The 9,441-nt window shown below is 48.7% G+C and overlaps 1 protein-coding gene across 1 annotated transcript in view; it reads right to left on the bottom strand.

Moving 5' to 3' along the window:
- Positions 1-9,441, bottom strand: part of Tango11 (transport and golgi organization 11) — a 34,354-nt gene that overhangs the window by 885 nt on the left and 24,028 nt on the right. Inside the window, exon 4 of the mRNA XM_077663381.1 lies at positions 14-3,902. Within this exon, the coding sequence (XP_077519507.1) occupies positions 3,698-3,902 (205 nt within the window). The 3' untranslated portion in view covers positions 14-3,697. The remainder of the gene's footprint in view (positions 1-13; positions 3,903-9,441) is intronic.

The following is a 9,441-nucleotide window of genomic DNA, read 5'->3' as shown; positions in this document are numbered from 1 at the left end:
AAAGGTGCACCACTGTTGGCGCAATCTTTCCAGACCACAACGATGCAGAATGACTTACTACAGACAGGCTGCATGGCCTCCGTGCCAAAAAAATAGCAAAAGGAACACTGATGTGATAACTATTTATTTTCCTGTAATATGTGGCAGTTTAAGGTCCATCATTACAGCCCACTGCTGCTAAAATGAATGCCCAACACCAGGTGTTCAATCTTTCTACCCCTGGAAACCCCAGCACCTTTCAAAAGGTGCTAAGAAACCTCATATATCTTGGCTTCCATCCCCTATTTTGCCTAACATGCACGCAAAATAATCAAATAAAAATTTAAAAAGTGACAGACGATTTGGCATAGTTAGGCCAAATGCGAATTAGGTGTGCTAGCACTGTGGTTTCGGCTAGAGGCTCGGTTTTCAAGGTCATGCAGGCTAGTGCACTAAAACTGGAGGCGACACTCAAGCTCCGTATTAGGGTTTGGTTTGGTTTCTGGGAGTTTAATGTCCCAAAGCGACTCTATGATGGATGCCGTAGTGAAGGGCTCCGGAAAGTTTAACCACCTGGGGTTCTTTTAACGCGCACTGACATTGCACACACAGTACACGGGCCCCTAAAATTTCACCTCCATCGAAATTCGACCTCCGCGGCAAGGATCAAACCTGCGCCTTTCGGATCAGCAGCCGAGCGCATAACTAATGAGCCACCATGGCGGCTCTGCCTTAAGGGTATGACGCGGTAGTGTTGATGGGTTAATGCCCATGTATGCGGAATTGGTCCTTCTCTACTTTATTCATAGATTGCTGGGAGCCCTCATACCACTTCTGGTGTAGTGGTGCAGCGGTTAAGCAATGTGCCACTGCCATGCGATGAACTGCTACAGTGAGCACTTCGTGCATAATCCAGTGGGCAGGTTGTGATGACATCATAAGGTCACCTAAACTAGGTGTCCCACCTAGGAGGGCCACCGAGGTGGCCTACCTAGGTTGCTTCAAGGTGAAGCACGCTTCAGACAAGGACCAGGAAATCGCTGAGCGTGGGCTTGACTGCTAACGCACTAAAACATGCAGAAATTTCGAAATTTAGTTATGATGACTGAATGAATATAGTTAAACAATCTGTTATAAGCAATTGCAGTATGATTATTTTTAAAATAAACTTGCCAAACGAAAGGTAAGGGTTCAGGCATTCATGAATTTAGGTGCTTGGGGGACCCAGAAAGCACGTCAAAGAATTCAACAGTTCTACAGAACCTAGTCTGAGTACTCTTGCCCAAGACATTTTGACCTCTGACAGAGAAACAAATCAGACACTAGCTTTTAAACCCTTCAACTCAAATGGTGGACAACAGCAGTTCTTAACAGGCTTGCACCTTGACCAATTTACTTGATGGCCACTGAAAGAGCATGCTTAGTCTGCACCAGGCTTTTGGAACTTCTTGTGCTTTAGGTTAAGCATGATTCAGGCTGGATGTACAACAAGGTTTATTAGTGAGATAACACCAAGAGGTGCCTTGTTCAAGAAAATTTGAACTTATGGAAGTTTTACATGATTATAACAGTCTCTGCTTTCACCGATGCTACCTTTTAAGGCTTGCTTTTTTTTGTCCAAAGCCACCTGTTGCGTCAAGGGTTCAGCTTATTCCAAAGGTGGAAGCTGAAGCAGAGTTGAATAGATAGGCGCTACTGTAAATAACCTGTCACATGTGGCATGCATAGTCAGGTAAGTATTACTTCAGGTAGCCATCAGCAAGTTACTATAGGCTCGCATTCCAGAAACAAACAGCACCTCAATGTCATCTTCTAGCAGGCTGCGAACCCAACGCCAGGCTTCATTCATTTTTCGCAACAGTCTTTGAGTCGAATAAGGCCAACAATTATTAGCGTAAAAAAGATTCCAGTTGCACATAAGACAACAAGAAAAGCAAACCAGCATTCTTTTCATGATACACATCCTACAAGACATGTCAGTGCATGGCAAGCTAGTATTGCCATCTGCCAGTTTCTAGATTTCTTTCCAACACAGTGAAACACCAGAGTCACTTCGACCTGCGAGATGAGAGCATTGGGTTGCTCCCTTTGCAGCTGTCATTTCACCTCCTTGCTGCTTTTCCCTTAGCACATCAAGAACGTGCCCATGGCTGATCACTGGAAACTGAATAGTCAAAGATGCTTGCTAGCTCTCTATCCAAGGCAGCTTCTTGCCATGCACTTGGACACACACTCACTCACAGGCAAGATGGGAACAGCTAAATGCGCATATAGACAAAAGCCACATCAGTGGTGGCCCGGCACAGTGAAAAGATCGTGCGCTAATGGCATAGCGAAACTATAGAGGTCCCTGAAAATGTAGCCCGCAAGAAATCTGCCGTGTAATGTAAGCTGTGTTCTGACTGTTGCGCGCATCATGTGCAAAACAGAAGCAACAAATAGACTTGCAAACCTGTTGACAAGGCCTACTAATCCTTGCGTACAGTTTAGCTATCATGAGGGAAGCGCTATCAACAGTGAAGAATGTATATATTCGACTAAACATAAAATACTGCTCAACACAGGCTACAATCCTGCTGGCCTCAAACAGCCAATGGAGAGTTTACTGCTTTGCGAGACCAAAAAACTGAGCACATGCTCCAAAAAGGGAGGAGACAAGGTTTTAACAGGATTAAAACTAATAAAACAACGAAAAGTGCATGCTTTGTCATTTCAAATCAAAACTCAGCGGATGAATGCATTGTGAGCAGCACTGAAGGTCCAAAAAAGCTGAACAAAACAGTGTGGCAAATAACTGAGTGACTAGGCAATATGCCGTTGCGGCTTTGGGTCTACGCCTGTACAAGGTTTTTTTTTTCTTTTCTCGTAAACACAGCTCAGAATTCAAACAAAAAATAGCATGCATTAACAAAGGATTTGCTGACGGCAATAATATAATAATAATACAAAGAAAACAAAAACTCGGGCAGGGCAACCGTTCTATTTCTTACAAAGAGACAAGGAAGTACCTAAAAATTTGCCATGTAACAGGGTGGCTGTGCTTTTTCTTTTTAATATTCAGTTTAATGTTTCAAACCTTACTGACTGCAGGAAAGAAACTCTTTTGTGGTTCACACAGATGCAGTCACCAAGAATGCCATGAATTAATGTTGGCAGCTGGTCACATACATATATAATTTCTTTTCCTGTTACATGTTCAAATACAATCTGTGCAATGCAGATCATGCATTCCCTGTACACTTGTAGCTCATAAATTCTGTACAGTATGCGAAAGGTTTGATGCCATGCATTGCAGTTGAACTATTCCGTCTCGTGTAGAACAGTCACTTCTGCCTGCCATGGCTAAATTTTCAACTACACACAACAAACAAGGTCCCCTGTTGCTACATCCCCATTGCCTATCTCATGCCATGTGTACAATAACAAGCACGACCCAGCGCACCTAAATTTTTCACTCTCCTCATGAAACGGACAGCAAAGGCCATCATGGCTGAAGAAATTAACTAAGTTCCATGTGGGAGTGAGTAGAATTTGCTGGAGCTACATTCTTGTAGCACTTTTCAGGCAGGGGGGGTTGTCAACACATCAACATTTCTGTTCTGCAAAAAGAATTCATCGCTGTCCACAGTGACCAAATTTTCTGCATCCCACGCAGAAGAGTCGCCACCATGTGCAGCATATCCCATGTGCCACCATTGTGGTTAGGGCTCTGCGACCTTCACCAGTGCCGATTCAACCACATGAGTCCCTTGAGGAGGAAGTAGAGAACGCCAACCGAGTAGAGGACAATCTCACGCTGCTGCCGCTGCTGGTTCTCTTGTTCAACAATAATGAGGCGCCGGCTGACGCTCCGGATCTGCTTTCTCAACGCCAGCACCTCATCCTCCACGCACAGTGGGCCGGGTGGAGTCGTCGGCCCTGATCTGCAGAATGCATGCCGAATGCGTGCAGAAAGTTAAGTTTTTTTCTTTGCTCACTTTGAAAAGGTGGTGCACTGTGATGAGAATGCGAACTGGTCGCTGAATGAAAACTATCTTAGTTGTCTACCAAGTGAAACATATGCAAGCTCAAGTTCAAACCTTGTAGCTTGGTAGGGTTTTATAATAAGGAAAAAAAAAAAAAATGGAGGGGACATTTAAGTTCTGCCTTAAGGGTATGATGTCACAGCTTTAATGGGTTAATGCCCATATATGCAAAATTGGCCGTTCTCTACTTAACATTCATAGATCCCTGGAAGCCCTCATACCACTCCTGGTGCTGCCAACGGCGGGGCTCGTGCGACCCAGGCTGCTCTTCTTGGGCAACCGCTCACTACCAATCATTAATATAACTGCCACCTGCTGCGGTGCACAGTTTTTTCACAATCCGGTAAGCAGGTTGTGATGATGCCATAAGGTTACCTGACCTAGGTGACCCACCTGCCTTCTAGGTTGCTTCTCTGGGGAATTTTTATGGACTTTTCACTCATGGTCAATGACACCAATGCCGGATTTTCTGCGATACAAGCTCCTTAAAGCTGTCACGTGAATAATAAAATGTTCAGAGTGTGCCTAACACACCCTTCCCAAAATGTGACGGTTGCAGGGTAACAGGTCTGGCCAGTGAGAACTACACGGGTGTAAGACTGGCCTTCGGCTCCGGAATCTTCAGAGGCTGGCGCTTAACGAAGAAGACGACAAGCGCCGAACGCTCCGTCCTTCGTGCGTGCTCTGGACTGACCGCTACCTCTGGCCCGTACCAGGACTGTACCGCTGGTTGCTCGCGATGCAGTGCTTTGCCAGACGTTTCTTATTACAAGCGGTGGAGGTGCAACGATCCCCTCGGCCTGGAGCTTTGCAACCGCGCGTTGCCTACTGCCTCTGCAATGCCTAAGACCGTAACCCAAACTGCATCACCGCTTCCGTCAGCTGTCTTCTGTTCTGGCGCCGCACGGCAGCGTGATCTGACCCTCTTCAGTGGCACAGATGACACGGATGTGGAGGATTAGCTGGCCTCCTATGAGCGCGTAAGTGCATACAATAAGTGGAAAGACAGCGTCAAGCTGACCAATGTTATATTTTATTTGAGCGACGAAGCCAATCTCTGGTTTCGAAACCACGATGCTGACATCTCCAACTGGGCAGCTCTCAAAACCAGCCAGACAGAAGTCTTTGGCCGCGCCGCAGTGCGTAAGCTTCGCGCCGAGCAACGCTTGCAAAGTTGGGCCCAGCAAACCGGTGAAAACTTCACCAGTTATATAGAACCTGCCTGCTTATCGCGAACGTTCCCTACACAATCGAGTTCATCGTCCTCGCCCGCTCCTCTTATGAGGTTATCATTGGTTGGGACATCCTCTCCTCACATCACACCGTTATTGACTGTGCCCGTGCTCAGCTTGACTTATTGCCCTACAGTGACGCTCCCTTGGATGTACCCGGTGCTGCTGCCGATACTGTGGTCATCTCTGAGGACACAGACATTCCGCCTTTTTCTTCAGTGCTGGTGCCTCTTTCTTGTGCTGCTCTCTCAGAGGCAACTGTCACTTAAATGCACTCTTTACGATGAACTGACCAGAAGTCTGTTTTGCTGTCTCATGCCGTGCTGACAATTGTTCGTGGCTCCAGCGCTATTTATGTGACCAACCCGTTCTCCTGCCCTACCACTTTACTCTGTGGCCAATCGCTTGGTAGTGTTGCCTTTCTCGATCCCGCCTCAGAATACACGGCCGGCCTTCACGTTAGCGTCATTACGCCTCTTCCTGCAAAACTGCACTCCTCACACCCAATGGGCTCTATGAATTTAATGTCATGCCCTTCGGCCTCTGCAATGCACCCGCCACATTCGAGCGCATGATGGACAACCTACTCCGAGGGCTCAAATGGCACACATGCCTTTGTCACCTAGACGACGACGTGATCTTTTCCCCGGACTTTTCGTCTCACCTCCAGCGCCTTGAGACTGTTCTTCGCTGCCTGGCCGACGCTGGCCTCCAACTCAATTTAAAAAAGTGCCGTTCCGGAGCTCAGCAGCTCACCATTCTCGGACATGTCGTGTCGAAGGATGGCGTTCTCCCGGACCCGGCCAAGTTGCGAGCTGTGGCGGAATTTCTGAAGCTTACTTCTGTAAAAGACTTCCGCAGCTTCGTCGACCTCTGCTCCGACTTCCGCCACTTTGTCCGCAATTTCGCCACTATCATCGACCCCTTGACCAAGCTCCTTTCGGCCTGGTCGCTAGCCTGTGATGAGGCGTTTACGGCACTCCATCGCCTCCTGACCACTCCACCAATTCTGTGTCATTTCGACCCTCATTCTCCGACGAAACTCCCCACTGATGCCAGCGGCGTCGGCCTCAGTGCAGTACTCGCTCAGCGCTAGACAGACACTCACAAAAGTTGAAGCCAACTATTTCGTTACCGAGAAGCTTAGCCATCCTTTGGGCGATCATCAAATTTCGCCCCTACTTGTAGAGGCGCCCTTTTGACGTTGTCACTGATAACCACGCCCTCTGCTGGTTGTCCTCTTTGAAAGATCCCTCTGGTCGACTGGCGCACCGGGCTCTGCGACTCCAAGAGTACGGCATTCGCATTGTCTATCATTCTGGCCGTAAAGATGCCGATGCTGCTGCCCTCTCACGTTCCCCTGTGCCATCAGAGGCCGTGCCTTGCATATCTGCCCTGCCTTCTTTGATGTTTGAGTCCGCTGATATGGCTTCCGAGCAACGCAAATATCCATGGATCGCTTGCCTCTTAGATCTCTTATCTGGCCAATCGTCTCGATCTCCTTCCCGTGCTCTCCGTCGTCAGTCCCACCATTTCGCCATCAGAGACGAGCTTCTTTACCGCCGCAACTACCTTCCGGATGGCTGCAAGTGGCTTCTTGTCATTCTGACACATCTGCACTCCTTCATTTGCTCTTCCTACCACGATGATCCCCAGTGTGCCCATGCCGGCTTCTTGAAGACCTTCACCCGTCTACGACAGCGGTACTACAGGCGTGGGATGGCCCGTTATGTTTGCCAGTTCGTTTTTTCCTGCACTGCATGCCAGCGTCGAAAAAATCCACCTCGCCGACACGCCGCTCCTATGCAGCTGCTGCCTTTCCCAGTGCAGCCCTTCGAGCGTGTTGGCATTGACCTCTACGGCCCTCTCCCAGCACATCAACCGGCAACCGCTGAATCATCGTTGCCATCAACCACCTTACACGGTATGCTGAAACGTTGCCTTTACCATCCGCTACAGCCCACGACATTGCATCCTTCATTCTCCATCGCATCATTCTTTGCCATGGTGCTCCCAAAGAGCTGCTCAGTGATAGAGGTCCGGCCTTCCTTTCTGAAGTTGCAGAAGCTCTTCTCCAGGAATGCAACACCGCTCACTGCACCACCTCCGCCTAGCATCCGCAGACAAATGGCATGGTTAAGCGTTTTAACTGCACCCTCGGTGACATGCTGGCCATGTATGTTGCTTCCGACCACTGTAACTGGGACCGCATTCTCCCTTTTGTCACATACGCTTATAACTCTGCTGCTCAAGCCACCACCGGATTCTCTCCGTACTTTCTCCTGTACGGCCGAGAGCCTTCTTACACAATGGACACCATTCTACCTTACTGCCCTGATGCTTCCGAAGTTACTACTCTTTCTCAAGCCGCAACTTATGCCGAAGAATGCCGACAGCTTGCCCAGTCCTTCACTTCTCACGCCCAGCAGCCGCAGAAAAGCACCCATGACCCCCCTGCACTTCCTCCCGCTTACCTTCCTGACTCTTTGGTTTGGCTCTGGATACCCTACTCAGGTCCCAGGCTTTCCTCCAAACTTATAAGCAAGTACCGGGGACCCTACCGTATTCTTAAGTAGACATCCCCCGTCAATTACCTCATCGAACCCCTTATGCCATCCCCTGATCATCGTCGGCGAGGCCGCGCCATTGTCCACACGACCCGCCTCAAACTATACTACAACCCCGCCGTTGTTACATCGCCCTAGGTCGGCATGATGGCGCCCTTCGGCCTGGGGGAAATTATAAGACTGGCCTTCGGCTCCGGAATCTTCAGAGGCTGTCGCTTAACGAAGAAGAAGACGACAAGCGAAGAAGAAGACGACAAGCGCCGAACGCTCCGTCCCTTGTGCGTACTCTGGACTGCCCGCTGCCTCTGGTCTGTATCAGGACTGTAATGCTGGTTGCTCGCGACGCAGTGCTTTGCCAGACGTACCTTATTACATGGGCACTACTGCTGTCAAGAGCTTTAAAGCGATAGCGTCAAAGGCTTTGCTCAACAGAAAATCCAATGTCGGCATTGTGAGCGAAAAATCATGGCCATTGCTATAGCAGGTGGTCCCCAGAGAGCAACCTAGGAAACAGGTGGGCCACCAAGGCCACGTGACCTTGTGGTGTCATCACAGCGTGCCCACTGGAAAGTGAGCAAACTGCCCACCTGGCAGGTGGCAGTTAAATTGATTGGCTGCTCGGAAAGAGCAACCTAGGCTACGCAAGGCCCACCGCTAGCACCTGCAATCGCAGGGAAAAGGCACATCGCTTAACTGCTGCACCACTGCTCCAGGAGGGGTATGAGGACTCCCAGGGATCTCTGAATGTAGAGCACAGAATGACCTTCTGCATGTGTGGGAATTAACCCATTACGCTATCGCGTCATACCCTTAAGTGTCCCATCCAATTTCTTAGAGCACAGCTCTTAGACGCCCGTTTCCTACTAGTGCGTTGCTGTCATCAGTGTAACCAGCAGAGCTATAACAAAGCAAAGAGCACAGCACAGGATGACAGTAGGACGATAACGATGGGAGGGCGAGCATAAAAAGGAAAAGGAGGGGAACGCGGTGGAGGAGAGAAAGATGGAAGCGTAAGGTGGAAAGTGGAGGAGGGGGGTGCGGCAAGAGAGAGGGGTCCTGCTCAGTTTGCCCCGGCTGCTGCGTAATGCCACAGGCGGTTGATGTAATGCCTTCCAAAACGTGTTTGCAGATAGCAGCCATGCTTAGAACCTGCACTGCAACCACCAGCGCAGAAGTGACTGCGGTGGAAGCGGCAGCACGCAGGTACACCGGCAACCCCACCGTTCCAGGCGGTACACAATGGAGGGTTTGTGAAAAAGGGGCACTGCTTTGCACAAGTGATGCCATGGTGTCTACCAAGTTGACATTTCCAAATTCCCCGAGTTTTCCAGGTTTTCCCTGAGTGCATTTGTAAAATTCCCTGAGTGACACAGTAATTTGTTTTATGCGAAAACAAGCTGACACAAAGCCACCAGATGGTATCACTCTCCAGTAAGCATGTTAAAAAATAAAAACAATGATTTAATCCTATTTGAATAGTAAGGAGTAGTGGTTATTTCATTTAAAAAAAGGGGAGAGATTAGCAAAATGCACAACAAATCGAATATCTTCGAAAAAATGTTCGAACAAACTGCGAGTCGAATTGAACATTTTCAAATATGAACTAAGAGGAAGTTGCATGCGGAAACAAATATTTTC

The sequence above is a fragment of the Amblyomma americanum genome, chromosome 4 (genome assembly GCF_052857255.1).
Source record: "Amblyomma americanum isolate KBUSLIRL-KWMA chromosome 4, ASM5285725v1, whole genome shotgun sequence".
NCBI lineage: Eukaryota > Metazoa > Arthropoda > Arachnida > Ixodida > Ixodidae > Amblyomma > Amblyomma americanum.
The sequence above is the reverse complement of the archived record's forward strand: the minus strand, read 5'-3'. Positions and strand labels throughout refer to the sequence as shown.